The following is a 13,068-nucleotide window of genomic DNA, read 5'->3' on the forward strand; positions in this document are numbered from 1 at the left end:
CAGGAAACCATTTACGTTACGAGCGACGGTCTTGAGGAAAAACTTCAGCACAACTTCAGGTATGGATTTATTATTCACAGTTAAAAGCCATTTTCACATCTATATACTCATAGATAATGATTAAACAAACGTGTCTGTTATTTCTGTAATTTAAATAACTTCGGGTTGTTAAATTGTAACACAATGGGCCTCAGTTGTTCGTCGGTTTAGCCTAGTCATGAGCTAACGTTAGCATCGACACAGGCAGAAGTCAGCACGGCTAACAGGCTAACAGCTAGCTTTTGTTAGCTTCGCTTTGGAAAGTCTGTAAAACATTTTGTAAAAAAAAAACACATTTGGATAAGACTCTACGATCATAGTGAGCCATAAGGCGTGCTTCAAAATGTGTAATTTAAACCGAATAGACACCACAGCAGGTTGATATTTGGGTTAACGTCAAAATGTTCCTAAGAGTTTGAGTTTGCCTGAACCAAGATGGAAAAATAGTTGAGATTACTGTCGTTTTTTGAGTAACTTGTTTATCAAACGTACTGCAGTGTAGGCCCTACTTCCTCCAGGACTGACTGCAAACAATGGTTAATCATGCATTAAAGTTAGAAATAAAGTTCATCATGTTAAATAGACAAATAATGCAAATACAAATACAACAAAGAATAAATAATAGATTAAAAACTCTAAAAAAACAAAAAAAAAATCCTGTGCCATTTCTTGTTTTGTTTTTTAACATGAGCTGTAAGTCATGTGCAGTTTTTTGTTGTTCCTGGCACTGTGCACTACACTGGACAACAGAAACTGGAGTCAGACATACAAACATAGTTATTCAGAAAAGCTGATTCTAAGTTATAGAAATTATTTACCTGCTGTTTTAAAAAAAAAATGTTTTAGTTTTGTCACTCAAGTTAATTCTAAAAATGCCACAATAAAATGCATGTATGGTCTTGTAATCTTGGCAACATTTTTTTTCCTACAGCATTGGACCTGTTCAACAGAGAAATCTAAAGATGTCGTCAGGTGCTCTCTTTCCCAGCCTGGTCAGCGGCTCCAGGGGCAGCTCCAGCAAATACTTGGTGGAATTTCGGGCCGGTAAAATGACGTTGAAAGGAAACGTGGTGACACCGGATAAACGTAAAGGCACGGTGTACATCCAGCAGTCGGACGACTCCCTGATTCACTTCTGCTGGAAGGACAGGACGACTGGGAACGTTGATGATGTGAGTTAACTTAAAATAAAAATGAACCTCTGTTACCTTCAAATAATTTTGGCAGCAGATCATTCTACAAGAGTTTATTTTAGAACTTGTATTTCATGGTGCAGGCTTGGAAATGGAGACTATAACAATAGTCACACTTATTAAATCTCAGTGTGACAAGTTGTTACTATTCAGACATGTTGTACATTCCACAGATACCACATTAGTAAAATGAGGTCAGCGGCAGCACCTCAGTTTGTTGTTTTGCTTCTTGTCTTTATACTGTATTTGCAAATACAAGCAGATATTATACAACCAGTGCTGACACATTGAATCCTTATTTAGCTGACCTTCCACAAAGCAAGGAAAGTGACTGTGTCTTTATCTCAGAGCTGCACTGGTGCTGCTGCTGCTTATTTCCCTCTTGGTGACTGGCTGATGATGATTAGTTGTGTCAGAGCAGCCCCACTGCTATCCCGCTGTCTGCCTCATGCGTCTCACGCTGGGCCTTTTTCTGTTCCAGGACCTGATCATCTTTCCTGATGACTGTGAGTTTAAGAGGGTGAACCAGTGCACCACCGGACGTGTCTACGTGCTGAAGTTTAAAGCTGGGTCGAAGAGACTTTTCTTCTGGATGCAGGTGAGAAGGAGAAACGCTGCAAATGCCTATGTGAAGGCAGAACATCTGTGTGCAGACAGAAGGAAAATGAGTGGAAAGAGGGAAGCAAAGAGGGCTGAATGAGAGACTGTGACTCAGAATGATGGGGTGTTCATGGCTGTAATCAATGGGCCTCATTCACAAATCATTCTCAAGAACAAATGTCTTCCTTCATAGCTAAGAACAAAATCTATGCACACTCAGGGGCACACTTATACACATTTGAGAGTTGACACTTGTGCAAAATAAGTGGTTATTACATTTTCTTCTGTTCTGCAGTTGTATAATATTATGATTTAAATTAGAATAACTGTCTAAAGTTTTTAATAATTATTTTACTTATTTTACAAAGCACTGCGGTCTCTTAAAAAAAACCCCACAATGGACACATAATTCACATCCGATTTTGGGAACCATGCCATCCAATAATAGAAAAAACTGACTGATCTTATGAATACGATAATATTAATGATGTCACACCTGAGAGTGTGGTCTCTCCGATAATGACACGATGTCCTGGTTCAGCTCAGACCAGTCTGGACCGGCCTGTCCCCTCCACTGCTCTGCATCTCTTCTTTGTTTGATAATACTTTTTTTTAACCTCAGATTTGAGATCAAACCATTTATTCTTTACTTCGTCTGCAGTGCGCTCTTCTCCAGATACAACATTCAGTGAACGACTGACTGACTACTACTTTGTATCCGCTTTGACGCTACTAAATATAACAGCTGTTTTTTTTTTGTTCAGCAGTACCTCCACTTCAGCACTACTGAAGTTCTTTTTACGTTTGGAGTCTGGTGCTTCCTCTATGGGAGAGTATTAGTGCCACTCATGAAGAAAAAAAAAATGAGAGCAGGGAGTTTTGTTTTTCGTTATTTACTTCAAGAATATAGTTGAAATGTCAAGAACAAAGTTGAAATACAATGTCTAGAGTGAGGTCAAAATTTCCTCTCTGGTCCATCAAATTATCCAATATTATGAATCTTCTGAAGTTCAGTTTCACCAGTTCATCTAGGGGACTGAGAGGCATTTTGTAGTGGCAGTTAGATGTGCTGGCATGCGCCCTCAACTTATGAGGAGATGGTGTTCATCAATGTAGGAACACACAGAACTATTCTGCGTTTTAAGAACACGTTCATGAATCTGATGTAGAGTTTTCTTAAGAAGGACTTAAGGAGGAATGTAAGAAAATACTTAAGAAGATAATATTGATGAATGAGGCCCATTGTGTTTGGTTGGCAGCCACACATCTAGTAGTTTCCCCCTTTATCTGCTCTAATCCAGAGGAAGAGTGTTGTTTTATTTGTGTCAGACTAACTTGAATCAGTTTTTTGACATTGTTAATTTTCTGTGTGTCTGTGGTAGTTTGTCAAAGAGACAAAAGTATTATTCATTTTTATTTAGAACAGAGTTTATATTGTCGCTCTGACTTCTCATATGGCCTTTTCCCACCAGGAGCCAAAGACAGACAAAGATGAGGAGCACTGTCGGAAGGTGAACGAGTATCTGAACAACCCGCCCATTCCAGGAGCGCCGGGCAGCGGGGGCGGCAGCGGCCACGAGCTCTCTGCACTCGGAGGAGAGGGGGGTCTGCAAAACCTGCTGGGAAATATGAGCCACAACCAGCTGATGCAGCTCATTGGACCAACAGGACTCGGAGGACTAGGTGAGCAGCATTAGGTTTTTTATTTTTAAATGTGTACGCGCAGATCATCTCGCAGACTTAAAGTAGAAGTAAGCGATCCGGTGGTTTTGGCTAACTTCCTGTCAGCCGATGGAGTTAGCAGTCCCCGCCCTCGTCCCTACGTCACCACATTCACGCGCATCCCTTGGCTGCACACACAGAGAGGACCACCCCTTTATGCCGTTCTCTCTCCTCATTGGATAAAGGTTGTAGGATACAAGGAAAGTTTTCTCCTCGGTTTACAGCAGAGCAGAGTGACTGACAAACCCGTGTTTCAGACCAAACACTCTATATAAGTGATTGCTGTCGGAAGATATAACTATTTAAGACTTATATTAACACAAATATTCCGCTTACTTCTGCTTTAACACACCACATATTTCTAGGTGACTTTAAAGGTGTACAGAAATGGCCGTTTGTCCTGTTTGTCGCGCCGAGTTGTCACGAGCTGCAACACGAGTTTACCCGAGTAAGGAAAACGAATTTGATTGGTCGTTATCGAGCGGGCGGGATATTCAAAGTTTGGGGCGAGCACGAGCTCCGCGTGTGTGTGCGTGTCTCAGACGTTTGAATGACGGATTACGGATCCAATATCAGTGGCTGGTGAATCGTGTACAGGCTGACGTATAATCCGTGCGCCTGCATTATCCAATGCGGAAAAAAAAATACACACTTTCATCCTGGATTTACTCAAAAATAGAATTTTGCACAAAGTTTGGCCTACATCGTCTGATACATGAGTTATTACACTAATTTTATGACCCAGAGTGGGCTTAAATTCAATTTTCTTTTCTGTACACCTTTAAAGAGAAGGAAAGCCTTTATTAATGAGTAACTCTAAGAAACAAACCCAAAACACACTCTCACATATTGTCCTTCTGCAGCTGAATTTGTTCACGCAACTTTTTCTTTATAAGAAATGTGAAAGCCAATAAGTAATTTGAAACAGTTTGGAACATGGAACAGTTTGGACATGTTTTGATTTGTTTGCGTTCGTCCAAGGAGGCCTGGGAGCTCTAGCAGGACCGGGACTGGCCAACCTGCTGGGCAGCGGAGGACCAGCTACCAGCAGCTCCTCATCCAGGTGAGAGTGAATCCACTCACTCAACAATCCCTGTTCACATCAAAGAAGTGTCCATTATGTCTCAACGTCCTCCTTCTCCCCCTTCTCCCCAGCTCTCGCAGCCAATCAGCTGCAGCCACACCTGTATCAGGCGGCGCCCCCAGGCTGAGCAGCTCTCAGGCCCCCACCACCCCTGTGACTCCTGCTGCCTCCACCGTGTCCCCGACCGGTGTCGCTCCCTCCACACCAGGTACGTCAAGTCGAACTCTGTCCGGATGCTGAAGGCCTTCGTAGTGATGGTTGATGCTGGCGTTTCAAACATCTGAGATCACTCCACATTCTTCAGTCTCTGTTTGTGAGCCCAGACTTTACTGCTGTGTTGGTACAAGTGTCATTAAGAGAGAGGAAAACTCTGCTCTCCTTTGGCTACCATTGTGGTACAGTGTTTCCCACTGGATTTCAGGAGACCATGGCGCGACCAGGGGGGGGGTTGAGGGGGCGAGGCGAGGCGGTATAGCGCCGCAGCTGAGCAATCAGGGCAATTATATAAGTACTGTTCCTTTTTAATTTAGCGTTTTCCAAGTCAGCTATAGTAGGTTTGTGTGGTGTGTTGTTTTAAAATGTACTGATGGAGTGGAGGAGTTGTCATTGACACTTTATAAACCAGCATCAAGACATTTTGTAATAACACAGGACCTTCAATGGGGGGAAATCAAGTATGAAGTATAATTATTATTTTACTCTGTACATTGAATGATGTATTATCTAAATTTTTTTTTAAAAAACCTTGTTTTCCTTGTTGTTTGCAGCCTCAGCTCAGACTCCTCTGGCCCCAGCCTCTGTTGGCAGCCCTGGCCCCCACCAGCCCATCCAGCTCAGTGACCTTCAGAGCATCCTAGCCACCATGAACGTCCCAGCGACGGCTGCTCAGGGATCAGCAGGTGAGGACCAGAGTCAGACAGGAGTCAGTGTTGGGGACGGTTTGGCTTGGAAACAGCTGCTTAAGTTTAACAGCATGTTTCATTCACAAAAGCCGCGTTCTGCATCACATGTTAAGACATAAAAGTATCAAGAAAGAGACCTGCTCTTCTCCCTCTAGTGGACTTGGCGAGTGTTTGCACCCCTGAGATGATGGCTCCTATCCTGACCAATGCTGAGGTCCAGCAGAGGCTCCTGCCCTTCCTCCCCAGTGGAGAGAGTTTACTCCAGAGCGCCGACGAGATCCAGAACACACTCAACTCACCTCAGTTCCAGCAGGTACCTGAACACAACTGGGTGGTGACAGATGAATTTACAAACAGTTTAAATGACAGTTGAAAGGATGTGTTTCATAAAAAAAAAAAGAGGGAGATGAGAGCGAAAGGAAGCTTGTCATTTGTATCCTATTCTCAGCCCGAACCGGTGGGTCTGGTTGGGGACTGTAGTTGATAATTTATTAAGCTTATTTAGTTGTTTATATTCAGTTTTTTACTCTGTGACAGAAAAGTCAACAGGACAGGGGGCATTAACCCGCTGAAACAACGCATATCGCTGCCTGGGGAGGACGACACTGTCAGTTTTTTTATTTTCTCTGTTGCATGTAAACTGGGACAAGGACAGAAGTCTGATTACACACCAAAATTGAATTTTGAGCATAGCTCGATTAAGCTGTGGATGTAAACGTACTGAGTGTTTCTGTCTGGAAAAACTTTGTCATTGGTGATGTGAACAGTTGAGAAATGTTGGCAACTATGATGACAAAGGTGTTGACCTGTTCATCTGCTTAGTACATCTGATTCTATCTCTTCAGGTAATGGTAAAGCCGGAGAGGTGACGGTTGGATACCCGTCACCTCCGTTGTCCTATCATGTGTTATAATCAATAATCAGAACACATTGTCACAGCTCATTTCATTAAGATGTGTATTTTTAACTTCTCTCTCCGGAGGTCTGACAGGATTGACTAACTGTGATTCCTTTTGTCCTTTAGTCCATGAGCATGTTCAGCAGTGCCTTGGCCTCCGGGCAGCTCGGCCCACTCATGAGTCAGTTTGGTCTGCCGGCCGAGGCTGTGGACGCCGCCAACAAAGGAGGTGAGACACACAGAATAGTTTAATTGTTCCCAGTCCTTTATAACCACAGTTGGGAACAGACTAAACTCAGAAAGTACAAGTCACTTTCTGCATCTGTCATGACGAAGCAAATGAGATTTACACCCGATCACAACCAGCTCAGAGGCCATCAGAAAAGAAAGATTGAATAGAGCTGTCTTTATGTAATAAACATAATTAATTGGCTTCAACCAACATCACATTTCTCAAACAAGAATTTTATAAAATTGAATTTCCCAGGAAGCCACTCAGATCACATCTTGTAGGTTCTGGGGACTCGCTGCATTAAAACCCTGTCAACATTACTGTCACTTTTCTCAGGTGAGATGATTGTGTTCAGCTTTCAGATAAATGTGAACTAAAAAAAAAACCCTGTGTGCGTTCTCCCTGTCAGACGTGGAGGCGTTTGCCAGAGCCATGCAGGGCACCAAAGGAGACTCCAAAGAGAAGAAGGAGGACGACGAAGACATGAGTCTGGATTAGAGCTCTGGTTGCCGCGCCTCGGCCGAGCTCCAGCCAACTCTGCCACCCCTCTTCTCTGTTTCATTTCTTTTTCTTTACCTTCCTCTCTTCAAAGTTGTCTTAGACCACTCTGTACCAAAGACAACACTCTGCTCCTACTCAGGCTGAAGCTGTAAAGACATAAGTTAGGTCACTTTTTTCCACTGTGACCACATGTAAACTGTTTGAACTAACTTGTTATCAGCAGCTGTTTTTGTTCTGGCGACCATCATTAGTTTGACTCTGAAAGGAGAGAGGGTTTTATTGGGACTAAGCCTTAAAGTCGATTCTTGTTTTCTCTCTGTATTTCTGATGTGACACCACAGCACAGACTGAGAGAGTGTCGATCCTCTCAGGATGATTTATAATTTACTCTTGATAATAAATAAAAATCACATTGGCAAACGCATACGAGGCTCGTCTGTCACAGAGGTATGAAAAAAGAAGTTTATTTAGAAATGCATTAACTACACATGGGGGGGGGGCGGGGGGGGGGGGGGGCGCTGGGAGTGAGGGGGAGGGACAGCTTATTCTTTCTGTGAGATATTTTTAAAAATTGATTATATAACATACAAGCTTCACACACGTTTGGTACAGGTTTACATAAATGACGGAATAAAGACGGGAAACGATGCCTGCAGTCAGACAGCAGCTCCTGGATGGGAAGCTTCAGAGCATCTATAAGTTAAATACTGTGATTAACAATCTAATACTTGATCAATATAGACTTTATGACCTTTAACAGTGGACTCTGGCTGGTGTTGATTGGTCATACTTACAACTTGGATGTTAAACTTTTTTAAAACATCAAACTAGCAACTAAAAATGTCTTCCAATAAAGAAACCTGAATGCTGAATCATGAAAAAAACTTCAGTAACAGGAGAGGAGGCTCCTTCATACAGAACGGGAAAAAACGAGGTTCATTACATTTGTACACGCTTCTTAAGACTTCAGAGATTGAGACATTCCCAAAAACTCAGGCCTGGTCTGTGTTGCAGGAAACGTTTCCCGTCTGTGCTGCCTGAGGATAACGCTCATACATAAGTGTTCACAGTGTACCGACTCAGTAGGTATCCTTTACATTCTCTGCTAGAGATGCACAATACACAGCTGGAGACATCCTGCACTGCAGTATAACGCATTCAGGAAAATTGTTTGGACCAAAGGACAAAAAAAAAAGATCCGACTTATAACTTATTTTCATCGTCTCTAGAAAAAAAAAGCAAGGAATTTCAGGCTACGTTGCCTTTTATTTACAATATACTACATATTTAGTAAAGGATTTATGATTTTAGAGTTGATATTTTAAGTCTCGATTTTAAGCATCGATGCGTCTCTGTGTGCGGACAGTTGTCAATGCTGTAGCACCCTGTAGCACAAAAACAAACCAGTAACATTGCGACAAAAAAAACAAAACAGAAAATATAAAATAAACATTTTTCTGAAAAATAGACAATAAATATTAATATATATTTTAAATTAGCTACAGTAACATGACACCCACCACCGGTAATTTGCAGTTGGGGAATGTGAGGATAAGACTGTGCGATGGGTTTACATGTGTGGGCAGCCCTGCGTCCCCACGCCGCCGTGTACGGCGAGCGGTTTGGACAGCATGGCGGGTCGGTGGTTGATGGTCGCTCTGCGGACGCAGCCGTGGAACGCCGGCAGGCCGGCAGGTAGAGCGGGAACTGGGACGCCATCTAGAGGAGGAAGAGTTAAGAGGGTAACTACTGGTAGTAGAGTTGTCCCAATTACATTTTTTTGCCCCTGAATCCGAGTAAAAAAAAAAAAGTATGTAGATCAACTGTATCATCTCACTATTTTTCTGTTCTTTGTGCTCTATTAGGGATGTAACAATATCACAATCTCACAATATTGCAATACCTCAAAAACAAGTCCATGACATTTATTACAGTATTGTAAGACATGTCATGATATCAAACTCTCACTGTATGATATTAGCACAGTAGCTCCATTGTATATTATTAATTCCATTATCCATAAGTCAACAACAAGAACATTTGGTCAGAAATAAAATAGCTTATGAAAACCGAAAGTAAGGAAAGGTTGGCTCGACCAGAATTTCCACCACCACTAATAATAACAAAATAACGATAGAGACAAAACAATATATTTATCGAAAATGGGCCCATTAACAAGTGTGGGTAGCGGAGATTGATCCACATTAACATGAGACTTTTTTATAACCAAATAGAAACTCCTTGTTGTCCCTTTAAGCCCAACCTAATTTTCGAACATTTCCTTCCACCTCACCAATTACATTGTTGTCTGAATTTGTTTTCGTTCTGTGCGAGTTGCGCTCATCTGCTATTGAGGAATCTTTACGATTAATTAACCGTGGCGTTTCATATCGGGGTTAATTGTGAAAACAAGTCCCTAACCTCCCTGAACACAGCTCTGAGTGTGTGTGTGCACCCGTACTCACCAGGTACACCTCCAAGGTAAACAGTCTCCTTGGCCCCCGCAGAGCGGCTCTGTTTGGGGCCGACGCTGTGCCCGCTGGCTGCGTCCACGTGCAGCTGCAGAACGTTATTCTTCTTCACCACTGGAGACACACACACACACACACACACACCGTATGAGATGACAGCGTTACAACACGACGACGCAGTCACTGTGTCTGTTGACGGGAACTCACCTGTGATCGTATGCCAATGTCCGTTGCACAGCGGTTCTTCAGGAGTGAATGAGGTAGAGAATTCACCTTTGCCACCGTTAAATGAGACGGTCACCTGCGCACACACAATACATCTTTATTAATGAGTTCTCCACAGTGATCATTTAGTTTTGTTATCAAAACCCTTCGTAGTGTTTTCTCACCTCTCCCTGCTTAAGGACCAAGCTCAGGTGTTGGTCAGGTGACGTCCCAGCATGCAACAGCAGCCCAGAGTCCGAGACGGGTCGAACCTCTAACTGGATTTCGAGATCCCGTCCCAGAACCAACGATTCATCTGCAGGGGAAGGAGAGCGGGGCCTCGGTTTAGAACACGGCGACGCTCAAAGAGCAACAACACGATGGGAATGAAAACCCACAGAAGAGATGACGCCTACCTATCGCCAGATGCCCCCCCTGCCCAGAGAAGTACGCCCCGGGCTGCAGGGGGTTCTGGAAGCACGGCACCGTCCCCTGGCTGTAGGCGGGGCTTCCTGCCGGGGCCTCGTTCAGTATCAGGTCCCTAACACAACCGATGAAGCCACCGGAGCCTGGGGCCTAGAGTTCAGAGCAGCACACTATGAGGAAATACCATAGAAGACGGTGCATTTTCTTTACAACGACGTAGTAGTTGGGATCATTTACCATGAGCGAGGGTGGGGCCCCTCCAACATACAACGGGCCGGTGAGATGGTTCCTGTCTCCTCCAGGGATCCTCTTAGACTGAGTGCTGATGCCGTCCACTATCAGACTGATCTTGTCCCCCTCGCGCTTTATAAACACCTGAAGAAAAGAAAGAAAAAGAAAATGAGCAGACCTGACATGCAGGATCAGGTGTCCTAGATGTGTCAACAGTGAATAATGGCGTTATAGAATCACGGCGATGCCAACAGTGCTACTTTTTTCAGTAACAAGTAATCAAAATAGTTACTGCTTCGCTCGCTGCAACGTTGTTACCGTTACTGACAATAAAATGCGCCGTTACTTGACTCAAGAAGTCCCGTCACTATTTAAAGAGGAACTATGCAGGATTTGTAGCTTAACTATGCCACATTTTTACCTTATAATAAACAGCTTTGGAGTAATTGTGATGGTTTGGACACCCCGGTGTCCCAGCTCTCATCTCTGCGCACTGTGACATATCCATGCCTCGTAAACCATAATCTCTTGTTTATGACAGATTAAAGCAGAAGTAAGCGGAATATTTGTGTTAATATAAGTCTTAAATAGTTATATCTTCCGACAGCAATCACTTATATAGAGTGTTTGGTCTGAAACACGGGTCTGTCAGTCACTCTGCTCTGCTGTAAGCCGAGGAGAAAACTTTCCTTGTATCCTACAACCTTTATCCAATGAGGAGAGAGAACGGCATAAAGGGGCGGTCCTCTCTGTGTGTCCAGCCAAGGGATGCGCGTGAATGTGGTGACGTAGGGACGAGGGCGGGGACTGCTAACTCCATCGGCTGACAGAAAGTTAGCCAAAACCACCGGATCGCTTACTTCTGCTTTAAACTACACAGATACACATTGTAACATCATATATGATATATAATGTTGTGTACTGCTCTATTGCTTGATTTCTTGCCGGCTTCGTTGTAAACAAATGCACATGGCTGAGAGGAGGGTTAGCAAAACAGCGGAAAATATATTTTTATATATACAGTATATTGCACTATATAAATAATAAAAAAAATAATAAAAAAGAAGTCCCGTCACAAAACAATACACCCTTTAAAGTGTACGTTATATACACATTTTTTTCAGTCCATCAACAAGTCGGAAAAAAGCTGTTTATCTGGAACTAACCAACTCAGTATTCCTCAGCAGAGGCAGACTCTGCGACGCTGTGCGGAGGAATACTGAGTGAGTTGGTTAGTTCCAGATAAACAGGAGGTTGGGGTTATGCTTAGGGGGGTTAGGGGGCGGGTCGAAGTAATATGACATATTTGAGCATTTTATGAAAAACCAGGCCGTCTCACCGTGTGCCACTGCTGGTCGTTGTACTTCTTGCGGCTGCGCAGGCTGGCCTTCCTCTTCCCTCCGTCCAGCAGCAGCAGCAGGTGGCCGTCTGACAGGCTCAGTGACAGGGTGGAGCCGCCGCCCTGCCCGCTGGCCACCAGGAGCACCGACCCGTCTGAGGAGTTGATCTTCACTGACATGGAGATGTGAGGCCTTCAACCAAAGAGAACACAACATCCACAGCTTCACTTCCAGGCCACAAGAAAACCACTTTAATTTTTACCTCTGGTTTTGGTCCTAATAGTTCTCAAAGGGCCAGAGTGTTGAAGCCCGGACCCGACGAGGCCCGAGGCCGAGGCAAGCTCACTAGCCTTGATTCTCAGCCTGAACCCAGCCAAAACAAAAAGTGCCTGGCCTGATGCGGTATTAATGTGTTCTAATACAGGCAACACTGGATAATAATAGTGATGACGACACTATTATGGTAAAACCTAATTTTGATAAAACTTTAATGAAATACCAAACTGGAACCAACAAGATGAGTGCTTTCAGACAGACACGGTTCTGGTTCTGGTTCTGGATCCGTTCTGGAGTCTCAGAAAGGTGAACCAGCAGCGTTCACACCAGTCTAAGTGGAACCAAAACCTTTTGCTTTTTTGCTGTCTCAGTAATCATTCTTCAGTTTTTTTTAAGTTAATTAATTATTTGGTCTGGTGTTGGAGTGAGCTTATCAAAGATAAGAACTACTTTACTTCTTTTGGCTTTTGGCCTTTGTACCTTCAAAAAAATAACAACACAAAAGGCCAAGTGGGCTTGCCCCTAAAATGATGAAATTCCAGGCCTGCATGAACGTATTCATTTGAATCTGCTCATCTAATTTAATTAATTAATTAATTAATTTATTTATTGTGTTGTAACACTACATGTTTTATGTATTTTAGGCACTTCTGTGTTTCGTGTTTTTCTCCTCATTGTCATGTATTTTCCCTTTGCTGCTGCCTGTGACATTTTAAAGTTCCCCTGTCTTATGGCTGCCGACATTCATGCGAGGTGAGTAAAGTGTCTGATTGGCCGTTCGCCGTTTCACTCACATTGAGCTCAGTGAGTTGGGCAGAGAGTCGTATCTCTGGTAGCTGTGTGTGGAGCCGCTGAAGTGCGTGGCCCCGGCCTCCTGCTGCGACTGCTCCGCCTGACACGACTCCCTGGTGTTCCGACTGCGTGACCCCGAGGGCTTCTTGTGCTTACC

At 43.6% G+C, this 13,068-nt stretch overlaps 2 protein-coding genes across 4 annotated transcripts in view; one reads left to right on the forward strand and one right to left on the reverse strand.

Annotated features, from left to right (window-relative positions):
- Nucleotides 1-2: 2 nt before the first annotated feature.
- adrm1 (ADRM1 26S proteasome ubiquitin receptor) lies at nt 3-7,595 on the forward strand. Of its 2 annotated transcripts, none has more exons than XM_085780928.1 (10): nt 3-59; nt 971-1,211; nt 1,714-1,830; nt 3,305-3,515; nt 4,536-4,617; nt 4,710-4,846; nt 5,406-5,537; nt 5,696-5,853; nt 6,565-6,667; nt 7,080-7,595. In XM_085780928.1, the coding sequence occupies exons 2-10, from the start codon at nt 1,002-1,004 to the stop codon at nt 7,166-7,168; spliced, it is 1,239 nt and encodes a 412-aa protein (XP_085637054.1). In that variant the 5' UTR covers nt 3-59; nt 971-1,001; the 3' UTR covers nt 7,169-7,595. The 2 variants fall into 2 exon arrangements, with proteins under 2 accessions (XP_085637054.1, XP_085637056.1); XM_085780930.1 differs by having other exon boundaries at nt 4,539-4,617.
- A 1,058-nt stretch (nt 7,596-8,653) lies between these two features.
- The window catches only part of lama5 (laminin, alpha 5), a 113,833-nt gene continuing 109,418 nt past the window's right edge, over nt 8,654-13,068 (reverse strand). For both annotated transcript variants that reach the window (XM_085780927.1, XM_085780926.1), the window contains exons 73-80: nt 12,914-13,068; nt 11,843-12,035; nt 10,510-10,647; nt 10,263-10,422; nt 10,032-10,162; nt 9,850-9,943; nt 9,637-9,756; nt 8,654-8,890 (exon numbers count right to left, since the gene is read on the reverse strand). In XM_085780927.1, the coding sequence (XP_085637053.1) occupies nt 8,742-8,890; nt 9,637-9,756; nt 9,850-9,943; nt 10,032-10,162; nt 10,263-10,422; nt 10,510-10,647; nt 11,843-12,035; nt 12,914-13,068 (1,140 nt within the window). In that variant the 3' untranslated portion in view covers nt 8,654-8,741. The remainder of the gene's footprint in view (nt 8,891-9,636; nt 9,757-9,849; nt 9,944-10,031; nt 10,163-10,262; nt 10,423-10,509; nt 10,648-11,842; nt 12,036-12,913) is intronic.

The sequence above is a fragment of the Trachurus japonicus genome, chromosome 7 (assembly GCF_045865225.1).
Source record: "Trachurus japonicus isolate A0001 chromosome 7, Traja_1.0".
Taxonomy (NCBI): Eukaryota; Metazoa; Chordata; class Actinopteri; order Carangiformes; family Carangidae; genus Trachurus; species Trachurus japonicus.

Bases quoted from the DNA above. Each gene is read 5' to 3' on its own strand.
- adrm1 (XM_085780928.1), top strand. From the start codon at position 1,002: ATGTCGTCAGGTGCTCTCTTTCCCAGCCTGGTCAGCGGCTCCAGGGGC. The intron at 1,831-3,304 runs GTGAGAAGGAGA...TTTTCCCACCAG, and splicing joins GACTTTTCTTCTGGATGCAG to GAGCCAAAGACAGACAAAGA. The intron at 5,854-6,564 runs GTACCTGAACAC...TTTGTCCTTTAG, and splicing joins ACTCACCTCAGTTCCAGCAG to TCCATGAGCATGTTCAGCAG.